The sequence below is a fragment of the Salarias fasciatus genome, chromosome 3 (assembly GCF_902148845.1).
Source record: "Salarias fasciatus chromosome 3, fSalaFa1.1, whole genome shotgun sequence".
NCBI classification, from domain to species: Eukaryota; Metazoa; Chordata; class Actinopteri; order Blenniiformes; family Blenniidae; genus Salarias; species Salarias fasciatus.
The window spans coordinates 13,993,176-14,019,148 of NC_043747.1; the positions used below are offsets into that span (position 1 = coordinate 13,993,176).

Sequence of the window (25,973 nt, forward strand, 5' to 3'; positions counted from 1 at the left end):
TACATTTGCAATGATGTTTCGGTGAGATTAAAATTTGCCCGTAAAGTTAACAACACAAGAACTGTCAAAGGTAAAAGCTGTTTTTAATCACTGAAATGCCAAACCAGTGAAAGAAAATACAATTTCTGCGTTCGAGTCGAACCACAATTTAGCAGATATCATTACGCTCACCTCATATTTAAATCATGAAATGTCACACAGTGGTTAGAGGGACGATCGACAAGAATTTTTTCAAGAACTATTACAACTACCTAAACAACGTAACTTTACAAACTAGAGAGAAATCAAACCCTGCAAGCCGTGTTCTTAACAAGGACTTGGATGAGTTCTAAGTGCAAAATAATTTAGTTTTTACCCAAAACAACATTTGCTTCAGTAAAACACTTCCTTTAGTGCAAACCACGCATAAGAAATCATTGTCTCACTTTCTATCCTGTGTGGTTAATACACCTGCAGGCCAAATTCCTTTCACAGAACAATCACTGTGATCAACATGTGTTGAATTTATGTCTCACATGCTCGATGCCAAACGCTGAACTACACGCTGTCTCTAGTCACGTTAACCACTCCCCATTTTTACACAACTTGATCTTATTTCTCAGTTAAAAAGTGTGTTTTCATGCCACGTAAGCAAAATCTCATTTGACATGAAAAGGATTCGCCTGTTGTGGAGGCTGCTGCGATGAACAGACACATATCTTTCCAGTGGTTATCTCAAGGTCAGAGGTCATCCCAGGGTTTCTGGGTAATATAGTCGATCAGTTTAAAATATCTTCATTTTAATCCACACATATGTGTGGAAACGTGGGATTGGACTTAGAATTTATTGACAATATATGCTCTGTATGAAGGGATGGAGATACAGAAAATCATGATGCTGCGGCACTTTCTTTTTTAAGAACCCTTGAAACTGAAGAGGATCGGCCACAAGTCTTAGTTTCAATGTCTGGAATTCCCCTTTAACAGTCAAACTCGTGGTCGCCACAGGTTTCTACTGCCCACAAGGGGAAATGTGTCTCAAGTTTTCATAATTTAGAAAGCAGAGCTGCTGGACTTCAGTGTTTCTCTGAGAGAAACCGAAGCCTTCATCAACAGCAGTGTCTTTTCTCTCAAATTGACCGCCGTGAATGGCGTCTTTGATCAAAACCACTTCGGGTACGACAAGCCCAACAGTCGCCCGCGCTCAAGCGTTCCCATCAGAAACTGATCTTGAAAGAGAGTGGCAGGTGTCGGGGCGAGGAGTCCAGGTTTTCAAGTCTTCCATCTGACCTCTGACCTCTCCGGGTTTCCCTCGGTCCTGCTCACGTCCGTTTCCTCAGGTGCTTCGACAGGAGTGACAGCAGCGGCTTTGGAACTGGGGCAGCGGGCAAAGCTCCAGCTGTCGGACGTTCTCGCAGTACTTGGTACTGTCTCTGCATTCGCCTGCTGGAACAAACGGTGGACACGGAATTTACAATTCACGGATCTCCTGCGTTCGGATACTTTCGTCGGTGTGGTGAACCTCAGAAATATCATTTTCTGCCAGCAAAACCAACAGAGGTTTGAGGAGTTTAGTGTTCACTGCCTTTGTCAAAAAAAAGACAAAACACACACACATACAGCACAATCTTTCACCTTACAATGAGGTCTGCGGGGTCTTTCAAATTAAAAGCATATTCCTTGTGGGAATACCTGACACCTAAAAGACTGTAAAAAGATAATTGTTTAGTGCTTTCAAGACCACAAGTGAAATTCCTTGTAACTGGTTTCACATCACAACAGCAATACACATCTTACAGACCAAAAAAAAACACCTCATCACATGAAACCAGAACTATGAGTGTTATGAGTTGTGGCTTTGAGGACAAACACTGCAGAACTGGCTTTCAATGCTTCATTTTCCTTTGGTTCAAATATCACTTTTTTTTTCTTTTTTTTTTTACGAGTTTTTTGAGGGCAAGACATGTTATTCAAGTTATGGCAAGAAGCTGGTGATGAGGTTATTTCACCACTAAATCACGCTTCTCAGAGGGAATCCATTACACTACAATGACAGTGTTTTACAACACATCATAAACGGAGTTGCTTTACTTCAATCACATTTTCTGAATGATGCTAAATAGATCGCCTTTACTCTAAGTACTGCAGCTTTTTCCTCACCTCTCCCACATGACAAAATATTGCAGCGCTGCCAGCTGGGAGGCCGAGGCCTCCACCTGCAGTGGTGCTCCCTGGCGGCCTTGCCGGTCCGGTGGTGGATGCAGGTCACCTGACGGGACTGGAAGCCGTGGCGCCCGCAGGAGGCGGTGCACTGCGTCCACGGCCCGACGCGCCACTGCAGAGCGCACATCTCCGTGGAGCAGTTCCTCGTGGAACTGGGCCTGTCGGTACAAACACGATGAAACATGAGACGTCCCTGCAACGATGTGAATCACCCAACGATCCTCTGGAGGTTACCTCTGCAGCCCGCTGCAGCTCCTGTAGCGGATTTTGGTGCCGTTTGTGTCTTGGCAATAGACATGTCGGTGTTGTGTGGCCAGACTCGGACCCACGCATGGGCCATGACACTACAAGAGAACATTCAATTAGAATTGAGTGGCTCATTTTCTTTAAAAAATTAGCGCTCAGTGAACTTCAAAACGTGGACTTACCGGCCCCCAGGAGGTTGTGCCCCATCTGGCACAGGGCGATGTGTTGCACAGCCTGGTGTCAGACGGTCTCCTCCCCGCTGCGAGGCACTGCTGGCTCTCTACCTCTCTTGATCTGCCTTCAGGACCCTTTAAACAGCGGACGGTCCTGGTCTGGGATCCACCGCCACACGATGTGGAGCATGTTGACCACGGATCCACTCTCCACCTGATCCAACGGCGGAGTAAATCAATCAAAACTCAGTAAATTAATCTTCTTTGTGTGTACTGAATCACACAGCAGCTCTGCAGTACATAATGCATACGTTAGGGGGCAGACTTGTCCTTGGCAGAGCTCGGCCGGCAGGCTGCTGTTCCTCCTCTCAGAGCAAGCGGGACCATTTGGTCCCACGCTGCTGCCCTGGACACAGCTTCTTCCTTTAACACCTGAACAAACAGAAGCAAAGAAAATCCTGAGCAGTGGCTTATCCAGACCCTTTGGACTCAACTTTGGACTCTTACATTTAATTTTGTCAGCATTACACTATTGTCACAGTGTTGTTGCATTTTCTGCTAAACATTACAGTCACATCTTTACCACATTCGTGAATGTACCCGTTTATAAGACGCAATCAGTCAAATTTAGTTTTCCACTTTGTCAAAACGGTCTCTGCTTTGTGTCTTTAAAAGGGCCGAACTCCTCCTCAGAGCAAGTCTGTATTTACCCACAAAGCCAGGAATAAATTCCATTTCTAATTCACTCCCTTGTAAAGTTATTCAGACTCTGAACTGCACTTTGTCTCCTTCCAGTTCATCCCTGAAATGTTCATGAGTGCATCCTCCACGTTGCCTACGGCCGAACTAGAATTGGAAATATAGGAAAATACAGTTGGGATATTTTTCAGCACTTTTAAGCCTCTTTATCCTTTCCATTTAGATTAGCTGAATGTGGTACATCCAGTTAATCCTCCTTGAAACGCTGCCTGGAACCTCTAATTGTTGCCGTATGGGTCGGGAAAGTGCTGGAGAGTCGGGAAACCCGCCATGACGGCGCTTTGTTGAGAACGCAGCGATTCTGGGGCTGACGGTGTTTTAAGGAGACGAAGGACAGCGCCGCCCGCGCTGTGTGGCGGCACGGACTTTCTTCATCACTGAATCAGACCAGAGGTATTGAAGAAACGGAAAATCGGCCTGTACGCCCGCGTCTGCCGTTGCTCATGTGCCTGTATTTTTATTATCTGACAAAAAAAAAAGTTTTCCCAGAAGCTCCCAGTGAAAACCACAGAAGAACAACAGAAATTAGCGCAAACTGAATACATAAAACTTAAACAGGGAAAGCAAAAGTACCGGTGACTTCATCAGTACTTTTAGGAGCATTTTCACTTACTTTTTCAAAATGTCTGCACCCAAGCACTTCAAGTAATCATTAGAAATGGTTGTAGAGCATTTTGAAATCTTGAGACAGAAAGCTAAAGTGATTTTTTTTCCATTTGCAGAAAGGAAATATGTTGGCTAAAAAAAAAAATAAAAATATAAAGTTCAAGTTCAGAAAGAGAGCAGTATTTCCCAGGATGCAGTCTTTCTTCTGATATTTGAAGAGAATTCTGAACATTTTTCAATAAATCTACAACAACAAGCTATAAAATATGCAACTGTAGTAAGGAAAAATTCAAAATGTATAGATTAACCAAAAACACCAGTGCAATAATGTTTTTATCAATACACAACTGTACAAGAAAAACTTCCCACTACCGCTTTTTACACTGTTTATTTTCCCTCAGTACGCTCAAGTCAAGACTGTAATTTGAGGAAATGCAGAGTTGACTTGAGAAGAAACGCTGGATCTCACCTGTAAACTGCAGCCAAGATGAGAGAGAAGTCCTTCCAACACGGTTCCTGGCAGTGCAAGTGTATAAACCCTCGTCGTCTTTGCCAGGAGCCTGAATCCTCAGTGAGCCGGTGGGCAACAGGTCCACTCTGGACACACACACGCACACACCGACAGCATCCCAACGGTCAGCGGTGCCATGTCCAGAAAATAAAAATATCACCCAAGGGGAAGTTCTTACCTGTTACTGAAGTGCAGCTCTTTTCCATTCTTTGTCCATTTCAAGGTTGGTTCTGGATTCCCCAGCGCTTCGCACCTCAGTTCCAGTGTGGCGACCGATTTCTGCAGCAGAACCGGCACGCCCACAGAAACGACCAGCTCAGACTGCGGCGAACCTCCAACTTTCTTCGTCCGCTGAATTATCACGGGGGTTCGGAGCCTGGGCGTGTGAGCTCTGGTGTTGGGTTTATAGGGAACCGGCAACTGGGTGGAAGACTCGGCGCTTTCCGGAGGGTGAAGAGTCGATTCGTTGGCGTCTCCCTCCGTCGCCGTGAGCTCGCTGAGCAGCTGAGTGAGGAGCTGCTCCCTCCGAAGTCCTCCGAGGCCCGCAGAGAGGTTCTGCACAATCTCATCCAGCCTGTGGGTGTCGGCGGTGAGAACAACGGGGAGGGGAAGCTCAGAAGTGGCTCTCTCGTCTTCCAGAGTGGACCTGTTCTTCTCACCGGAGTGAGGCTTGTCGGCAATGTGTTTCTCATCTTGGACCGAGTCTTTGAGTTCAAGCAACTGCTCAACAATGCTGTCGTACTGGTTGAGAGAAACGGGTAACTCCTGAAACGTCTCCCTGGCTGAGATCACGTCTGGCCAGCGAACCTTTTGCTGTCCGTTCTCAAAGAGCCACGACACCGGAGCAGACAGCTTTTGTTTGCTGCCGATGATCTGCAGGACCAGATGCTCTCGGGCTTTGCCTGCCACGCATGTGTATATCCCGGCGTCGGAAGCGCGGACCTGTTGGATCTTCACGGAGCCGAGTGAGGTAGCGGAGCGGTGAGGGAGGCTGGCCAGGGGTTTCCCGTCCTTCAGCCATCTGATGTGGCCTTTACGGAAGTGGCGGGTCGGGCAGCGGAGGACCACAGTCGTCCAGGGCAGCAGGTAGGCGTAGCCGCCAACGACCAACTGTACTTTTTTACCTTTCTTCCACTGGATGTAAACCTTCCTCTGAGCCAGTATGGAGGGATCCGGCTTGGCACCGTCTGCAGTCAAATCAAAGAACTTATGAGTGCTTCTGAAATGTGTTAATCTATGCACTTTTATTAGGAATACAAGAGGTAAATATAGGGTCTCTTACTTTCACAGTGCCTGAGGGAGCATTGTCGGATTTGGATGGGCCTGGTCGCCTCAAGACAGTCTTTAGGGTCTACAGTGGAATACTGTCCGTTTGCTCCTGGTTTCCTGCAGATGGCTTGCAGGGTCTGAATGCCATTTCCACAGGTCACTGAGCACTAAAATCAACATTCATGTCATTAAAATGGGGAAATAAACTGGACTGTAAAATAGAAGTGATAGTTTGCAGTGAGCTCTGGTTGACTGACAGGCTACCTGGGTCCAGTTGGTGGTGATCCACTGAGGGGGGCAGTCCGTCTTGCCACAGGGCTGCTGGCTGGCCGGACTCCTGGACGGGCAAAAGGTGTCGGGCAGCTCGAGGACACTTCCGTCAGCCAGTCGCTGTTTGCAGAGGACTCTCCTCCTCTGAACACCTCCGCCACAGCTCTGGGAGCACTGCGGACATAAAGTGGAACACGCTGGACGATTGATGCTTCCTGCTGAGGTGTACATCCGCCGGTTCGCAGAGGAGATCTTTCACCTGTCCCCAGTCGCCTGCGTCCCACATCGGAGGGCAGTCGAAGCGGTTGCAAGCCTGGACAGGACTGGGCTTGGGGCTGTGGCAGTCCTCATCTCTGAGCACTGCGGTGTGGTTGCTGCTGCGAGAGGGCCGGTGGGTGCAGGCCACGGAGCGGGTCATCAGGCCGACCCCACAGGTAGCAGAGCATGAACTGAAGTTCCCCGTTTCCCATCTATAAAGCAATTTTTAGTGTTAGAAGACTTAAAACACTACTGTACAGAAGAAATCCTTCATGAAATTTCCAATACAGTGCAGTTCTTCATGTCCTCCTTCACTCCTTGTTGTAACGATACATAATTTTATGCTGGGCCATTAATCCACCATCAAAGTTTCCTCGCCAGCTTTATTTCAGTACGAGGCCTGTCTAACCGGTTTATGCCTTTAAATCTTTGGCTTTGCGGAGATGGCAGCAGCTCTGCTTTCAGCCTGACAGATTAGGTGATATTTCAAAACTATTCGTATTTACTTAAGGGTTTAGGGACTGAGGAGAATTGGGAATGAAGCTTTTTACAGGGAGCGGGACTATATTCAAAGGAAAAAAATCCTATGGCTGTTTCCCTTCAGAGCGAGCGCTATCCAAAGAGTGTAGCCTAATACGAGAGGGCGAGGACGCCTGAGGGAGGGAGCGAAGGGCCAAAGGAAACAAGTCCAATGCAGAGTTTGTTGTGCTTAAAAACAAGACTCAAGGCCTGGAAAAACAGGCCGGCGCAGGCAGCAAGCCTCTGGGTTTTTCTGACCAAAGTGTGAGTGGTGGAACGCACAGTGGCGGACAACGTGCACGGTGTTAATTTAAAACGTGTGGCCCACCATAAAATCCACTAACTAATAACATCTTCAGTTATTATATCAAACAACGTGTATTGTTTCTTTGGATTTTTGGGGGGAATTCGATTCTAACAACATTCGATCCATTTACTGAAACTGCTTGGAGATATGAACAACACTTTTCAATTTGGCAAACGGAGAAAAATGTTGCGTGAATTTTTTTTCTACGGTCCACGATTTCTACATATTTCGCAATTTAATGAAAAGACTGCAACCATGTTTAAAAGCTAAAGTCATGATGGGCGGGGTGACTTCAGTCAACCTCCACAGGCTTTTTAGCAGCAACGCCTCAGGACGAACGCTGTACCAATAACCCTCATGGCAACATGACTAACTCATCTGAAGCTGAAGCCTCCTACCTTTCTAAAGTAAGAAAAAAAAATCTTTAAAAGTTCTTCCAAGGACAGTTTTACATTTCAGCCTCGCAGGTACAGCTAACCACTGATATCCGATCCCTCCTGCGTCGCGTTTCAACCAGCTTCCACAAGACTTAATTTCCTGCTTTCGCCGATACGATCATCTATCTCTGTCGTCCTGCTTCAGGATCACTGAGACTCCGGTGGCCTCAGCCATGATTTAATTGGCCCGAGAGGTTTCACATGAGAGGCAAAATAAAGTGGATTAGAAGAGTTTGAGTCTCTTCTTTGTGCATCAACAATGATTAGTCGTTATTAATTGATTCGAGTAGTTTGATGCGTGTCTGATGGTTTCAGAGGAAAAAGCTTGTAGGCGTAGATCCCAAGAATGCAGCGAGCGATTTGTGAGTGTTTTTTTGGTTTTTTTTTGTACCTTGGCGGGCAAGGTTGAGTTTTGCAGTCTTGGAGGAGTTGCGGGGGCCGCCGGGCGCTCACACACACGCTCTCATCGACCGCCTCCCTCGTCTGCTTGTTCAGACAGATGATCACGGCCTCCTGCACGCCTGTGGTACAAACGCAGTCACAACATAGACTGACCAGTGTCGATATCCAGCACTGCTGAAGCTTCTATACCCAGATTCACTTCTCCAATCTTTGGGCCAAAACGAAGCAACTTCTCTTTCAAATTACCACAAATACATACGGAGGAGAAGTAAATGCTGAAATGAAACTTCAGATATGGAATAAAAAACAAACAAAACAAAAAAAAACACACTCAGTGAGCATTAAAACACACTTTGAATCAACTTCTGCGTGTGATGTAAGGTCATATTAGAAGTAATGTAACATGAATCTGTGCGTCTGCTTCTAATGTGGGGACAATAACAGGGAGGCAGGACACTTCAAACGCCACAGTGGTGTGATGGTCCACAGGAGCGCGGCCCTCGGGGTGTGTGTGTGTGATATCTGACGCCAGTCTGAAATCATCTCCCAGTGGGGATTTGCTAAGCGTCCACACACACACACACACACACACACACACACACACACACACACACACACACCCAGCAAAATGAAATTACACAAAGACACACAATGCTGGCACACAGGCTTTGATGTGGAGGAGGGGAGATCAGCGCCGGCCTAAACGCGTGTTGGCAGGATGTTTAAGAAAGCCGTCGCTCTCTGGCGCGGCGTTCCCTTCTGCTATGACGCATGGCCTCTCAGCCCGACCTTGTAACTCAATCCATCATCATCTAATATAATATAACTCACTCCTGCTCAGAGTGTAAACTCCCATATGTTTAGCCGTCTATTCAACTGATGTCAGCGTTCACTACCGGAGCCTTTCTCGTGTGTTTCGATGGAGGAACTTCAATGACACTGATGGAAATTTGTTTACTTTCAGGATTTACAACCTGTATCTATAAGATAATGGAAGTAAATGACTGCTGGAATGAAGTGAAATCCTTTCAGTGGGCAGAGTGCTGTTTAGTAATCATGCCAAGTGTGTTTCAACTGTCCCATTTCATTTTTTTTCTTAAAATTCTCTCTTTCCATACCTCCTCCGCAGCTCTCTGAGCACTCGGTGAAGCCCTCATACTCCCAGTCGTGCAGCTCCTCCCTCCCCGGTGTCTCGACTTCCTCCTCCACCTCCTCCTCCTTCTCCCCTCCAGGGCAGGGCGTGCGGTAGCAGGGCTGCCTCTCGGGCGGCTTCGCCCCGTCGCACTCGTCATCGGGCAGGTCGGCGACGGTCTGCGAGAAGGAGAGCAGCACCTGGCACCTGACGGTCCGCCGCTGAGTCCCGGCTCCGCACGTCCGGCTGCAGGCCTGCCAGGGACCCGGGATGAAGCTGCACAGGAAAACAACCGCAATTAAAAAAAAAACAAAAAAAAAAACCTCAAAGAAAATGATTAATCGTTCACATAAAGTACAAAGAAACTCTTCTCATTTCCGAAATATACACGTCTAATGCCAAACAGGCTGGAAGGGCAGCTTAAGTGGATCCAGTTGCGCTCGATTTGGGACCGTTTCCAGTCCATCGCCGTCTCGTTTGAAAGTAGTCTGATAGCAGTTCACAAGTTTTTAGCCCTCCCTGCAAGCAGATTTTATTAATTTACTCCACGGTTCATAAACTCGCGGGGTATTTATGAAAAACAGCCGCGCTGTGATTAATTGAACAGCTGCAGAGCGTTAGGCCGGAGCTATTACTGGCATCTATGTGCATCCTTCCTCGTCTCAAACAATGGATCCAAAGAGGAAGTACTTAAAGGCCAGAGCCCGAGCTGTCACCTCTTCAAACGCTTCAGGAGAGAATAAAAGAAATCATTTCTGTAGGAAGCGTGAGACAGAAAGGCATTCAAACCCCTCTTGATCTTCGAATTTAATAGACACTCTAGATGAGAATGAAACTGTCTCGGAAAGGAAAAGAGAAACACTGGCAATGCTGAAAAACATCAACGCTCTCAACGGTTTTCAGCCTCACCTGTGATCCATTATTCCTCAAAAACGATGCAGCGATTCCATCATTCTTATCTGACACATGAAAAGATGGAATTGGTACTATGTGGGATCCACTTGATCCACTTTTTCTTATTATTATAAGGCAGTGAAAGAAATTCTCAGTCTCTCTGAGAAGATTAACTGGATTATCAAACCTGCATTTTGTTCATTTGATGAGCTTCACACTACTGGTTTAAAGGCACTTTGTTGATTATGATCACATTCAATTCACTGAACGCCAACAGTACGAACCAGGAATCTTCTTTTTTCAGACTGCAGTCCATGTTGCTGTTTGTTTTGTTGCCAGATCTTGTGAAAAAGAGCTCAGAAAACCATATTAGTGATGATATATCAGTATTATTAGCATAGCAGCCACCAGCTGTATCAACTCTGCTGAATCACAGCTGTCGCTGATTTAATTAGAAGTCACTGAACTGGCTTTGGAACAGATTTTCGTTTAAGGAGACGCCTTAAAAAAAAAAACCTGTCTTGTCATGGTTATTCTGTTTATTAAGCTCAAGAAATAATGTTCTGAAATTGACCTATGCAGTCAAATGGGATCGCAGAAAGGGAGCATCCGTTCATCATGTGCAAAGAAGAGGGGGGTGAGCTGGTCTGAGCTGACGGTGTGTGAGAGATCTCATTCACACCAATAGGAAATTTATTTTCAATTTGACTTATTGCACGTGTGTTTGGATTGTGGGTGGAAACCAGATAAGGTTCTGCATCAAATCAGCTCGTGCGCTCTTATTCATATCATACTGTGTTGGGTCATTTACTGGTATTCTGAGAACCACAGTGCTGTGACGGGTTGCATAGTCAACTGATGATGCACATTTGAATGTAAATGTATTGGATGAAGGCTTGAGCCCCTCAAGTGAGGTGTAATTTTGTTAAATCTTAAAGACCGCTAAAACCCTCCAATCAAACATAGGAGAACATTTTTTTCCTCACTGTTTTCAGTGAAGTTGACTAATCTTCTTATCTGAGCCCACATGTTCCCCTGCGAGACCACGAGCTGACTTTACAAAGGCAGTAAAGCCGATTCCTCGTGCGTCTGGACATTCTGTGGAATCTCATGAGGTCCCTTTCCGATGGCAGCCCCCGGCATTCCTCGCCGCTTCGACGGTCTGACCACAACACAAGAGCATCACGCTGTTTTATAGGATGCCTTAATAATGAGCTCATAATTACACTCAAATTGGCGCTTTACGAGAGCTCAAGGACTCTTTGTGTTTTGGGCAAACAAATGAATCATCCGCTCGTCGACCTTGGAACAGGAACAACAGAGTCAAAAAAGCAAACACTCAGAAATGTTTATCTTCACGCACAGTTCAAACAACCGTTGCTTCAACTGATGGAAGGAAACAACACATTTTTTCGTAAAAATCCTCTGAGGCTTCATGATAATCAATTAAATTTCTATCAATGCAAAAAAAAAAAAAAAGAATTGGCCCCGATTGGTTTTATTTTGCACGGCGGTGGTTGGGCGCAGGCTGACGACCTGGCAGAGGAGGTGCAATAAGTCTAACGCAGGACTTTCCTTTCCTTCCTCCTTCCTCCCATGCCTGTAACCTGGCCCCATATGGTAGGCAGATATTGTTGTTGGCGCGCGACTGCAGGCGTATTATACACAGATATTTATGTGCTTTTCGAGGAAAGACATGCCTCTTTTTTTTTTTTTTTTTTTTTTTCGGGAACTGAGCAAAATCACATGTTTTGGCATTTCTCTTGTCGCTCTCTGCCTCCCTCACTCCAAAGATAAGTCTGACTTACAGATGTTCAGAACCGGCTTACATGGCCGATAATGCAAGTCATGCAAGACACTGGGTTACACTCCAAACACTGTCCGCCTTCAGAGGACAGACACCATCAGTCAAGCGAGACGCGGGACGAAAACATCTGGACGTGGGGATCGCCATATTTGGTAACTTCCACATTTCTTCCAAAACAACAATAATATGATAATGACTCACAGAATCCGAGCTCACGCATGCTAAACATGTGGCCACAATGAGTCCTATTTATGGTACTTTGTACATGTTTTATGTTTAAAAAATACAATTCTAGGACAGTCACATTCAGTGGTATAAAGAAAGTGATAATGGGAACTGACCAGCTGTGTGACTACACCGTCTCTGTTTATTTTCACCCTCCTCCCTAAAACAACTCCAAAGCTTGAGAAGTGAAAATTGCAGATCTGAAATTTGCTTCTTCTTCTTCTTCTTCTTCTTTTTTTTTTTTTCCGGTAGGCTACACCATGAAGGAAATTTACAGCATGAAATCCCTCCTTTGGGCTCCGAACTTTGAGAACCTCTTATAGCTTTCACAGTAGCATCTTCCCATAATAATAAATTACAAATGGGCCTGTGATGGCTTTACCAGAATATGTGCCTCGAACAGTAAACTGTGGATCCAAACTGGTTTTGTGATGTGGATAACTACTGCAGCATCAACATTTTCAAGCTTGAACTGTAATTTCTTTTGGTTTTAAGGGAATGATGCAACAACCAGCGATGTTCTGAAACACCCGTCATTACAGTCATGTTGTCATGTTTTGGATTCTGTCTTGTCTGAGATCTTCATGGGTTGTGTTCTCAATGTGTTTCGCTTATGTTTTGAAGGCGCGGCTCCTGATGTTTCAGAGTTCTTTCTATTTCTTTCTAGCTCTTGTAGCTTCATGCTTTAGTCGGTCTTGTTATGACCCTTGCTTTGCATTACTTCCTGCGTACATTGCTGAATCTGAGAATATTGCCAATCTTATGGTCTGTATCTTTGTTGCCTATTTGGATGTGTGTGTGTGTGTGTGTGTTTCTGTGTTTAATACTCACGTCGGTTCCTCGGTTACAGTCACCTCCTCCTCCAGCTCTATGGCCTGCTTGTGCCACACCGGTTTGGCCTCAACAGGTAATGTATCTGAGAGCACATAACAGAGAAAACTAAGCTTTGACCACCTGTTAGCTTTATGGCTACCAAACTAATGTGCATTATTGTTACATTATGCTGCAACTGACCCGGCTGAAAAGTCAAAGCAAGGACTGGACACCAAACCTCACCTACCCATGGACTTGTAGCAAGGCACGGTCACCAGACACTCCTCCTTGATGTGTGGCTTGGTGGTGGGGTTGCAGCCTCCAGCATGCAGGCCTCTGTGATCGATGCACAGCACCACTCTGTAGCGCAGACCCTGTCCGCATGTCACTGTGCACTGATGGCAACGGGAAAATATTCGTTACTGATTGATAATGGGCATATCAGTCTCTTTTTTAATCTAAATAAACCCCTGTGGTTACATCTGTTTGCTTGTACTTGATTGAAAGTCTGTCTTTGACTCAAGAGAGGGACCTTCTAAAAAAAAAAAAAAATCCCTCCAGCTCTGGAGCTCAGGAGCGAACTTTGTGCATCCTTTGCCAAAACAAGCATTTTAAATGTGGGGGAGGAATGTGCTAGACAAACAGCGACCCAGGTTTTTAGGGGGCCGCAAACTCGGCTCCCTGGTCTTCTCCGTGCGCCCGTTTAACTGGGGAGGGGGGGAAATTCCCACAAGGCAGTCAAGTGGGACATTTATGGTGGAATTAGTTAACGAAACAGCAGCTTAAAGAATTACAGCGAGCTAACAGGGGAGATGAGGCCGAACCTAATGAAGAGGCCTGATAATATGAATGTGAAACATTATAATCTTAAACTAAGGCTTTCAATTGCAAATATTTAAAAACAGGCAAAAGAAGGATACCTACAGGCGACCACTCCTGTGCCAGCCAGGTGGGACAGTCGAAGGCGTTGCAGGGCTGCAGGATGGCCGTCTTGGGAGAGTAGAGACACTTCCACTCCTCTGTCGGAGTGATGTTTCCCTGCATGTCCTCCTCCACGCACGACACCGAGCGGCTCTGGATGCCGCCGCCACAAGAGGTGGAGCAGGCCGTCCAGGGACTGCTCTCCCACCTGACGTCAGGAAACGGACGAGCCGTGGATTCACCGATGAAGATCAGTGGATGTTCGCTCGTGTTACAATTTTATTTCACACAAGTTTCACACATACCTCGGTAAGGGGTGGTAGAGGTCATATGGCATAATCTGCTTGTAGCCGTCACTAAAACGTCGAAAAGGTGAGGGGAATTAGGATTTGTTTCAGTGAAATTCAGAGGTTATTTGCATTGTTCCGGCGTCCGACCTGTCCAGACACGGCTCCATGTTGCACTCCTGCAGCTTGGGTTTGGGTTTGACATTTTCCGGGTAATAGTGACAATACTGGTCCACGACCACCCGGCCAGTCCGCAGGTCAAAGCACTCTGCCGAGGTCAGCTGGTAACCTATAGACAAGATATATCTATGTGGTTACTGTGGCTCTCTTGGTTGATTAGTACTTCTGTTTTTGTTTGCCTCTGTGTGTGCATGCATTGGTTCTCTACATTGACTGCACATGTGAACTAGAATGTGTGTGTCTGTCTTTCTGCGTTGGTCCTGCGACGGACTGGAAACCTGCTGAGGGTAAAATACGCCTTCTGCTCACGGTAAGCCGGGAACGGCGCCAGCTGCCCGAGTCTAAGTCGGATTAAACGGCACAGGGAAGGGATGGCGGTGCAGCTTACCTCCGCCACATGTGACAGAGCAGGGGAAGAAGTCGGTTTCCCTCCAGCGGTGGATGATGGGCTGGTAGTAAATATACTGGACCACACTGTCTGCTCCAGAGGCAAACTGCACCTACAGAACCCAAGTTCACAGGTTCACCGTCAAATTACTGCCAGAGATTTCAGACATATATTACAGGTTCAAACCCCTTTCAGCTGATCGAGTTCTTTTTCCACGATTATATGATTCAGTCTCTCCAACTTACACTCAACCCTAGAGGAATCAGAAGATGGATACTTTGAAGCACTTGTATAAACTAGCGGTGGATTGAGTTAACATCCGATTGGTGGAGAGCGGTGGGATTCTCGAGCCACTCGTTTCTACTCGCACTGTAAATGAACTATTGTACATTCGCTTTAAGTACCTTACGCTGCTACTGTTATGCTCTTAAGCCTTTAAAACGGGTTACGACATGGTCACAGCAGAATCACATGACTCCAAGCAGCCGCTACTGTTCTCGTCAACAAAATGTTTTTCATCATTAGCAGTTAGCGGTTTGCGGCGGCGGCAGGCCGCGAGCAATTAAAGTTTTCCAAGAACTTATTTAAGTCAGAACTTGAACAGTAACTTGATCAAGTGTGATTGTTCGACTGGGAAATCACATTAAAACGCAGCTCTGGAGCAAGAAGATGCTGGTTTAGTTTAACCACAAGTTAACTTGTGTAAATATCTTTCTGCCCACTAGTAGAAATACAGCAGTCAGGGCATTATCACCTCCAAACTGGGTTTATTATTGATTACTGGTTGGACTCTGAGCTTCATGAAGACAACCTGAACCACGGCTGAACCATCTTCAACTTCCAGCATTAAATGTCTCCATAGAACAGAAGTTATTGTAGAAAAAAATTCTTGTTGCTATAGCATGAATAAACCACAAGGAAATGACTCCAATGGTTAAGTTTTGTATGCCATATCACTTCAATAATCTTATACTGCTATCAGCAGACATTCAAGATGTGATATGTCTCCAAAAACAGTTTTCAGGTCAACTTTCCCCACACTAAAGGAAATAAATATAATCTATAAAACCATTATTTCTTGGTGAAATACTGGTTTTTGGGTGTTCCTCAATTATTATTAACTGAGAGGAAAAAGGTTGAAGTTAAAATCATTTTTTTCAGTCACAATGCTGACAACCAGAAATGTGGATTTCAACACAATTTTGGAGCATGAATATATATAATTCTATTCTTAAAAGGTTCACGTTCATGCACTTTTTTATGTTATAAAAGTTAACATGATTCACAGAAATTCTAATGTTGACAAATTGCAAATCGTTTCTTTCAGTGTAAAAAAAACACATTTGCAGATGTCCTCCCTCGCGGTGCACTGAATTACGCCTTGACTTTTACCGAGGGGAACATGAGTTTGAACCGAAAGATGCAACAGGAAAGGCATCCGGTGTAAAAAGCAGCCACGTCTACGTGCAGGTCGCACTGACTTTCTGTGGCGAGCGCTGTAAAACCCACCAGCCAAACAGACTATAAATAGCCTTTTATAGATTTTACACATTGCAGGACCGTCCTGCAGGCTGGACCGGACGCTCTGGCGGGCCCGTTTTGGCCCACAGGCCATATGTTCGACACACACCGGCCTGGTAATACAATCCACGTGACTCTAACTCTGCGGCCAGTCGTTCACTTTTGCGCACTGACTATATGGAAAGACTGTCTGGCAAATTCTCAAATGGGATTTTCCTCTTTTCCAGTGCTGTGATATGAACTGGCTGCCTGCCTCACGGCAGATTAGAAAACTATGCATTTATAGCTTCTCAGATATCAGCCGCAGCCGTTCCTACCTATTGTCTGGTCTCACTTGTGTTTATGAGTTTGAAAGATTTTATAAGCGTTTCTCACTCTGAGGGCTGCGTAAGGTTTTTAACGTCCACTCATTTGTGTAAATGTGTGAGTGCAGGGTAGCAGGAAAATTAGAATAAAATTACCGAATTCATGTAGAGTCATGAAATAACAAACCGGGGGGAAAAACTGACCAGACAAACTGCAATTATTCTACAAGGTTTGAAGTTACACCACAAAAAATAGAAGAGAGAGAAACACGTTTAATCAGGAGGCATTGCACTGTCTGTGGAGTAATAGTGAGCATGGCAGCCAAAAACATGAAATCATTTCACGTTATTAGGCCAAAACCAACCGCTGGATTGTGTGTTACTAATATTAATTCATGACACACGTGTTTTAACATTTCAGAGGCAGAAATAGCTTGAATTTCCTCTTAAAAGTTCCTCGCACGTACTCTAATAACTTTAAATCTCAAATCTATTGGTTCGGCAAAAGGCTGAGGAGGTCACAGGGAGTTTGCAGGAATAACGACCTGATCTGAACCCAGTTTGTTTTCGCTGCGCCGTCGACTGACGTGTTTGAGCCTGAAATTAAAGCCATAGAGGGAGCAGGAGAGAAAAAGGTCAGCTGTTGAGTTAAGAGGAGCTGATTGGGATCGTTGTCAAAAGTCTGCAGTCTACTGCCCGATAAGGAGGGAGAACACTTTCTCAACCAAAGCGCATGTAAACGCACCTTAAATGACATGGATTTCAAAAATAAGTCGAAAGTAAATCAAAAAGAGGTCATTTCAGCTTCCCGGCTCTTACTTTGACAGTGAAATCTGCTCCGAGCGGGCCTGTGATTCTCAGGACCTCCTTATCGGCGAGTTTCTGGTAGTCCAAGGTGGTGTTTTCCAGGTGGTACTGCCCGGTTTTATCCAAGGACACTTCACCTTTGACCCCTTGTAGGGTCTTACTCTCCACATCTGAAGGAAGCACAACAGTAAGACTGGTCACAAAATGTAATAACAAGTCCTGATTTCCGCTACCAAATACCAAATAATAATGGAGTTATTAAAAGTGACTCTTCAGAATAGAACACAGCTGAAACTGCATTCCCCCCCCCCCCAACTCTCCCACCTCACATGCTTTATTGAACACAAAGTATTTAATTTTGGTTGAACATTGGATTTCCTCTTGTTTTCACATTGCGGTATTGTCAGCAGCTGCTGGGGTCTGCAACAAGCAATAATCTAATAATGTCCAATAACTTGAAGAATACCTGCCAGTAACGGAACAACTTTGCCCATTTTAAAATGTAATTACTTCCCAAAAGTGTAATAGGATATTTGAAGCCACTGTAGTCACAACAGTTTGCAAATATTCTAATAAATCATTATATTAAGAAAAAAAATTTCAACATGTGTTAACTCGAGCCAAAATTGGAACACTACATAAAAATTGATGCTTTTTTTTTTGGAAATACTTCTTTGGCTTTCACAATAACATTTATTTATAATATAATACTGTCTCTCATGGACATACAGTAAGTTTAGTACAGTTAAGATTTGTGAATCTAACAGTTTCACCCTCAAGTTATTCATATTTATCATGACTTTATCTGTAAACTAAAAGCAAAAAGGAATCCATTCGACCCCCAGATTTTTCCCTGAAGCTCTCCGTCTTTCAAACACTTTGCAGACCGCAGCTGAACAGTACTCCCCATCAGTCTGTCATCGTCATTTAACCAGAATGAAACGGCAAACGAAAGACACGATTAAAAGATGTGAATAAACCGACAAGTAACTTGAAGGAGAGGCCTTCGTTCGCCACAGAGGCTCCGACGCCGAGCATCACTCAGATAAAGTTACACGCAAAGTACACAGTCTGACTGTTGTGTTTGGAGAGATCGCAGTAAGGCACACACACACACACACACACACACACACACACACACACAAAACCCCACCATGTTTGACCTCACATCACCCCTTGACTTAACAGGGTCTTGAGTAATTCCTGGACGGGCATGCACACAACTCAGAAACAACCCGTAACCAGCAGCAGTCGTCGTCTGTCAGCAGATGGTTGCAATTTAAGCGCCTCCAGGCAAAAAAAAAAAAAAAAAAAAAAAAACGAGTGGGTGGAAATATTTAATGAAAAATACGTCCATTTAGGAGTCTATCTGCAAGCCGAGCGCGGAGCGAAGAATTGTTCTGAAGAAGAAACATTTGAGATCAATTTGATGCAGGGCAGAGTGAAGCGAGGGAACTTTCGACATCAGCGGCAGAAAAGCTGGATCTTTTATGAGAGTTGTCCATTCTCACATACGTCAAAGCATCAGACACACCTCTCAGTATAATGGAGTCAATTCAATACATGCATTGGCCACTTTACTAGGTGCACCTTGGAAGGACTGGGTTGAACTCCATTTTACTGACAAGAACTCCTTTTGTTCTTTAAAATTCAACAAAATGCTGGAAACTATTCTCAGAGATTTTGGTTCTCGTTGACGTGAAAATGCTGAGCAAATGTGATCATGTGTTTCCAATGAAGACTGTCCTGGCAGACATTAAAGGTCGTGTTGGACTGGTTTGGATGGAAGGGCACCCTGGACCTACCAGGACTTACACAAGTGATCCGGGCCTTTCAGGACCAGGCGGACATGGCGGCTCTTATAGGGGACGACGACAACCGTGTCTTCAGCTGGAGCGAGACACGAAAACAATAATCGATTACACACGAGAGGACGTAAGAGAACATGGTTACACATGAGACAAGAACTCATGTACTGTAATATAAGTATACAATATAAGTTGAGTAAATGTACTTTACTTTTTCCTGAGGCATGCTGGGATTTATAGTGGCCTCGCACAAGTCTGCAGGACGAGCCATCCCCATTGCAGACGCCACAGTTGTCCTCCTTTGTTGTGCTGCCGAGCTCATGATCGCAACCTACAATCTGAAAAATTAAACCTTTTACAACATGTTTAAGAAAGAAAAAACCAAAACGTGCAAATGCTGAAATATAGTAACCCGAACCACCCAAAAGTGAGATTCAAATCCAACGTTTATGTTGATAATGTATCTAGAGATCCTGTTGAAACGGATTAAATTGCCAACAACATGTTCCTCGTTTTGTTATTCAGCATGATCTAAAACCATGGATGATCGATGGACTCTTTAGCAGCTCCTGTCAGTGAGACGACACCAACACCGCCGAGTGATTACAAGCATCGCTGGAGTGTGCATTAAAACCACCTGGGACGTAGACTGACTCAACCGGGACAAAAATGCACTGTAAAGCATTTCCTCGACTGTCGCTCAAATGAAAAATTATTCTCGTTGGGTATTCATTTGTAAAACAGCTGGCACGGCTCAGGAGCACAAGGATGCCACAATCTGAGAACCGCTGTCGCTCAAAACATAAACATAAATACCACATTTATTAAATCTGGTTTTACAAAGTCCATTTTTATAGGATTCTAAATGTGTCACAATATTGCGAGGCCTCAGACGGCAGATAGACGAAGCTAAAAGACAAATGTTTTCCATGTTTCGTTACTTGAAAGAGTTCATTAAGCCGCATAAACGCGTTACATGTGTACCCATGATCTCAAAATCTGTCTCTAATTTCATCAAAGCTTGTGGCATTGTGACATCTGAAACTGCTACTCTGAATCATACATTTTTCAGATGTTTTTACAAAGAAAAAAAAGATTAAAAAAACATTTTTTGGTTTTTGAAAAAAAAAAAAAAAAAACCTTTTAAAATGTCAAAATGCTGAATGAAAGAGCAAATTTAATATTTGTTCTTCTTCCCTCTGCAGACTCTGAGTCTCAACAGAACATGATTCAGAAAGAAATAAAAGCTTGAAACGCTTGACCATCAGAAGTTACCCCCCACCTGGCAGGCTCCGCTGATGCACATGTCCAGGGACTCGGTGTAGCAGCGCGTCCCGTCCAGGACCTTGGGAGCCAGCTCCACCAGCAGGCCCGAGCCTTTGGCTCGGCACCGGAGGGCGCAGGGGTTGTCGGGGTCGTTGTAGACCGGCAGCCACTCGTGGTACTGACCCAGGTACCGCACGTCGGCGTGGGCCGAACACTGCTGGGCGCGAAAGTCCCCGGCGTCTGGCGGGCAGTCCTGACGGCGAGAGACAAAGAAACACATCTCTACCCTTGAAGACCTGTAATTACCAGATCAGATCACTTTCTCCCCGACAATAGAAAACTAAATGACACCCTGTTTCCACTAAACTGTGGTTTTTCTCTCTGTTCAATTACAGTTTACCAGATCTGTTTGTTTCAGGCTCAAATCACTTGAAAGATCTATTTACACATATTTCATGAAAAGAAAATGAGCTTTCAAGCTTACCACATTACTGCATGTGCGATATTTGATATTCTGCCCTTCACAGACCCTGCGGAAGAAAGAGAGAAGATTCTGGTAACTGGCTTTAGCGAGTGGATGATAAAACAAACCACAATGTGCACAAATCATCTTGGCCCGAAGCCGCCGGCGTCTCATCCACCGACTCCCGTCTCATTTTTCAAATTGCTCCGAAATCCTCCGGCGATAATGCAGGAACCCGCAAACACGAGTCTGCGGCGTGTTTGCAAAGCCTCGGCAGTCCAACTCACACAGTGTGACTCAGCAGAAAGGAAGGGGATTTCGGAGGGGAGGGACGCCGAATCACAGATAAGACAGATACGCTGCATAGACGCTTCAGTTTAAATACAGTAATCCTATAATCATGCTTATTTTCCTTTATGACAGCCTGACTTAGATGAACTTGTGACCCTGGTGTGATGAGCTTTTTTTTCTGAGGGCGAGTTGGTGTGGACGACTCCACTGAGGATCCAGCTATTAAATGCATAGAAAGAAAAAAGTGTCATTTGGAAGAATTTTTGTCTTTCACTGGAAAAAAAAAATAAAAACCTTTGTTCATCAGAGTGGCAACTGTCATGCAGTAAAACTTCATTTGACAACATTTTGATAGCTTTATAATTTCATTGTTTTTATCCACCTTTGTCATTACCATTTCTCAATTAAAATAATTAGATTTCAAGAGAGCATTGTATTAAAGAAACATGAACCTCTGCTACTTAACGGATCACAAACTCGAGCGTCAAAAAGGGCAAACTTAAAGAACAGATCCTCTAAATGCACTTCCATTTGTCTCTTTTGTGCCCGCCTATAAACAAATCCATGCTCCATAAAGCGAAAGCAGTGCTAATGCAGCACTGAGGCAGACAGTGAACCCTCCAGCCGGTGTCTGCTGAACAGATTGGAGCAGTTTGGACTGCGACTCCCAGCACGACAGTCTGCAGTGTCTCTGCACAAATTACAGAGGATTCCTTTGTGCTTTGATGCTGAGCGATGATAAACCATCGATGGCGACTATGATAGGCCAATTACCCGAGACCCCAGTGGAAACTAATCAAAAGATATATTCTTCTGAGTTTGGGAACTTGAGAGGAATTCCAGTGTCATCGGCTCTTAGCTAATCTGGAGTCGTGATTGGAGGCAACGTCGCCGAGTCCGGACCCGCGGATAAACGTAGGCTCAGGGATTTTTACAATATTATTCCAGAGAGTGGAGGGAATGGATGTGGAGTGTGTGGCATGGCAGGCGCGTTAGAGCCCGGGGCGGATCCAGACGGCCCACTCTGCCAAGCCAAACAGCGGGTCACGAGGCTCGAACCCAAACAAGAGACTTTCAAAGACGGAGAGTTGAGAGACAGGTAGCAAAAGATTTGAATCAGTGTGGAAACTCACACTGGGGCAGGCAATATATAAACTAGACGTATAAAAAAAAAGGTAAAGGGAATAAAATGAATTTCCTCTTTCATTTCCGTCTGAATTTGGAAACTCGGAGGTGGAGGCTGGGCAGAAGGGGAAGCAGGGTTCGGATTCATCATGGCGTCATCACTGGTGAAGGGAAACCAACCAGAGTCCTAAAGCACAGAACACATAACTCACAGATTATGACCTTTCTTTTTTCAGTCAAACAGGAACAAAAATCCACACGCAACTGAATTTCTTATAATGCCGAGTATGGAGGTAAATTTGTCGGGCTCTCGCTGTCCATATATGTGTCATCGAGTCTTCTGACGAGATTGAAAGTAAGTGCAGGCAGAGCTCCATGGGCGGAATATTGATAGATTTGAGGAGTCTGGGTAGGCACGCACGAGTGTGGAAGGTTTTATATGGCTTACAATATGCTTTTGGCTTATCTTCTGGTATTGAAAAGTTTAGAAAACCTGAGAGAAAACATACATTGTTGCAGAGGATTTAGTTTTCATTTGTTGCATCTTGCTCGAAACATGCTCAGTAAAATCAGTAGGTGGTGGCGGTGGGGTTGCCCCGCAGAGGGTGGTCCCCTCGACTTAACAGTCACTGGTTTAATCTCAGTGCCAGTCCCAAGTCAATTAAACCTTGGAGAGATTTCACTTTTTAATCACTCGAGCCTTTAAGAAAATAGACCTTCACCACAGCGGTGGCGTGCCATCCCCTCTGCCGCAGTCATTTTTACTGCCACCGCATCAGATTACAGATGTGACTTTCTTCCTGTCCGTCCCTGTTCATCTGTATTTCCCGAGGTCGGAGAGGTGTTCTTTTGTGGCTCAGAATAAAGTTAAGCTTTTCATTTTTTTCCATGAATTAAAAGCTCAAAAAAAAAAAAAAAAAAAAAGAGATTACATGTTTGCCAACCCAGAACCTCATAAATATGGAAGCAGCGTCTACAACACCCAATCCATATGTCCACACGTGCCTCAAACCAGCTACGCTACGGTTAATAATGGCCTTTATATGATCGTACGTGCTCAGTGGATGGGACTAATGAGGGCCAGGACATCCTGTGTGGAGTCGCTACTTTGCATGTGCCCTTTTTGAAGGCTAACTAACTCACCCGCTTCAGCAGGAGAAGTTTTGAGTTGGAGGTCGGTGGTATTGGTTTCAAGGCGAGGGTGCTGCAGGCCCGTTTCCAGCCACACACACACACACACACACACACACACACACACACACAAACAAGGGGCCTTGTGCTGTTGCTTTTTAATGATGCTGTTTGATCTGCCACCCGAGGCCAGGCTACTCGCTCCCACGTTCCCACGCAACAGTACGGAGGGACTGAAGGAGATGGACGGAGGGTCCTCGTTGCTACCGAACCCTGGATATTACAGCTACCGCTAAAAGACACACAACTTCATAAAAATGCCCACCTCAACCGAGATTTACCTACACATTGTCTCCATAGAGCTCAAATCCCAAACACCTCTGGACCCGTCAGTTGCTTTTATAGCCAGTAGCATTCTGAGGTTAGCCTAACCAACCGGAAAAAAAAAAGAAAAAAAAAACTCCGGGCAGGGAAGGAGAAGTGGCAGCCGCCGATATAATGAAACCAACACCACAAAAAGCTCTCGGCCTCAGTGTTTACAGTGCAGCACAGGGGGTGTCTGGCACTTTCAGTTTGAGGTTTCCAGAGTCCTTCGCTCGCGCTGATGTACTCACGGCTACAGAGCCGCGGGAGAACCAGACGGGCCGATGTGTCTCGCTGCTGACCTCAAGTATGATCTGTGCTGTTTTGTCAGTTTGTCTTGAGACGGTTGCATTGTTTTATGATCTGACTGGCCGGTGGCGCTCACCCTAGAGTCCCCCGCTTCCCTCGCTTCCCCAAAGGCGACTTCAGCAGCAAAAAAAGCTCCGAGCAAGCTACCTTTAGCAATCTAGAGAGCGATACATTCTGGGAACAGTAAAATGAAGGAATGCAGTGAAGTCACCCAGCAGTTATTTCCCAGCCAATAAATGTGACAACATCTCTATGGAAAACATACTGTCCCATTCCTTCTATTCCCCCCCCACTTGTTTCTCAAACCCGCTGGTAATTGGCCACTTTGCCCCCGCCGTCACTCGGTCCCTTGCTTTTAATCTTGCAGCCTACTGGATGGCTCGAAGCAGAACTAACCAGGTGAATTTGGCAGCAGGAAAAAAAGGACCAAGATGTTCGAACTCTGTCCGGAGACGGCGAGCGGTGAGAATCCGCCTCACGTGGCCCGAGTTCTCCTCAGAGCTTCAGTGCAGTAAAATATAAAGTTATCAAATGTGGCACTCAATCCAGAGACGCTGATTTTCCTTTCCTGACTCATGGAGGAAAGTATCCGAGCCATTTGCTGAAGAACTGGTGTCACTGAAGAATTCAAGGTCTCGTGTCATGTGGCTGTCTAGACAGTTTCACAGTCGACCACTTTGGGGATTTCTCGACAGCGTTTAGAGCACCTATGGAAATGGAGCGGTTTGATGAGTGGGATTTCCTCCGACAATTAAGGACATTTGCTTGAATGTTGGAATCTCGACGGAAATCAGTCAGATCTTTCTTCTTTAAAGGAAGAGATTACCTCAAATCACATTTAAGAACATGGATACAAATTGCCCATGGGATGTTTCCATTAATCTGAAGGTCAACTTTCAATTTGCTGCTAATCCTCTCCCGCTGCAATCATGTAATCCCCATGTCAATGACAGAGACTTTGATCTCTCAGTTTAACGTGCTTCAATGTTCAAAAGCACACTTTAGCATGTGAACACTGCGCGATGTATTATTTTAAAATAACTGGCATCAACCTTTCAGCTCCGCAGCTGTTCAGGAAGATCAATATCAGCCTTGTCAAGATTTCATGAGAAGAACAACAGTGACAAAAGTAGAGCTGACTGCCAATAGCCAAGAGTGCATAATTTGCAGTCCAACTGCATTTGAGAAATGAATGGATACTAAATCCAAACTAAGTGATGTGAAGTGGCATATTTGTACAAAAAAAAAAAAAAGTTGTGGCGAATTTTCTGCCAATCCCTCACTTACACCAGGCAAGGTTTCACCGCTTAAGTTCCCACATTAAAAGACACGGTAAATCCGATAATTTTCTCAATAAAAACATCTCATGTTGACTCTGAATACAACTGCCTCATGGAGGTCGGTATGAGAAAACGCCCGGTATTGATCAGAGATTACCCATCAGTTTTACAGATCAGAGCTGGCCTTACTTGGAGCTGAGGCAGCGTCGTAGGGAATAGGAAGCTCCTCCACCACAGGTGCGAGAACATTCACTCCACGAGCCCCAGGCATCCCACAGCGTGTCTCTGTCCTCCTCTGAGCGGGCTGTCCGGGAGCTCTAGACAGCAGAGAGGGGGGTCATGGTCAGTCTCACACTCTCATTTTTTTTATTGATAGGTGTCATTCTCACACATTCTCAGGGAGAGCGAGATCCTCTCTATTTCAGCTCTGATTTATTTCTCAAGGTCTGACACATTAAGCGGATTTGACTGGACTGACTCTCCTTGCTTTTAGGCGAGTATTTATTTGCGTAGCTGGCGCTGTCAGGTAGTTTGGATCGTCTGCGAGAGTCTGAGAGTGAGCGTTCTTTCTCTTGGCGGTGCTCAGCAGCCTCGCTCTGCCCGCCGCCGCTTCCAGCGCCGAATGAATGAAGTCAAAGAGCCACGGCACATTTTCTGAATACCAGGCTCAGATTAAGTGAAAAGGAAAATACATCGCT

General features: G+C 45.2%; 1 protein-coding gene across 4 annotated transcripts in view; it reads right to left on the reverse strand.

Annotated features, from left to right (window-relative positions):
- Positions 1–353: 353 nt before the first annotated feature.
- Positions 354–25,973, reverse strand: part of LOC115384982 (ADAMTS-like protein 1) — a 72,189-nt gene continuing 46,569 nt past the window's right edge. For 2 of the 4 annotated variants that reach the window (XM_030087094.1, XM_030087097.1), the window contains 24 exons: positions 25,465–25,592; positions 20,798–20,843; positions 20,330–20,566; positions 19,259–19,385; positions 19,055–19,129; positions 17,252–17,409; positions 14,607–14,718; positions 14,189–14,327; positions 14,057–14,107; positions 13,755–13,959; positions 13,078–13,225; positions 12,849–12,933; positions 9,078–9,367; positions 7,949–8,078; positions 6,296–6,506; positions 6,031–6,210; positions 5,780–5,933; positions 4,676–5,684; positions 4,456–4,583; positions 2,933–3,053; positions 2,631–2,835; positions 2,437–2,546; positions 2,140–2,360; positions 354–1,425 (listed from right to left, as the gene is read on the reverse strand). In XM_030087094.1, the coding sequence (XP_029942954.1) occupies positions 1,316–1,425; positions 2,140–2,360; positions 2,437–2,546; positions 2,631–2,835; positions 2,933–3,053; positions 4,456–4,583; positions 4,676–5,684; positions 5,780–5,933; positions 6,031–6,210; positions 6,296–6,506; positions 7,949–8,078; positions 9,078–9,367; positions 12,849–12,933; positions 13,078–13,225; positions 13,755–13,959; positions 14,057–14,107; positions 14,189–14,327; positions 14,607–14,718; positions 17,252–17,409; positions 19,055–19,129; positions 19,259–19,385; positions 20,330–20,566; positions 20,798–20,843; positions 25,465–25,592 (4,380 nt within the window). In that variant the 3' untranslated portion in view covers positions 354–1,315. Of the gene's footprint in view, positions 1,426–2,139; positions 2,361–2,436; positions 2,547–2,630; positions 2,836–2,932; positions 3,054–4,455; positions 4,584–4,675; positions 5,685–5,779; positions 5,934–6,030; positions 6,211–6,295; positions 6,507–7,948; positions 8,079–9,077; positions 9,368–12,844; positions 12,934–13,077; positions 13,226–13,754; positions 13,960–14,056; positions 14,108–14,188; positions 14,328–14,606; positions 14,719–17,251; positions 17,410–19,054; positions 19,130–19,258; positions 19,386–20,329; positions 20,567–20,797; positions 20,844–25,464; positions 25,593–25,973 lie in introns of those variants that run through there. The other 2 variants (XM_030087095.1, XM_030087098.1) reach the window with 2 other exon arrangements.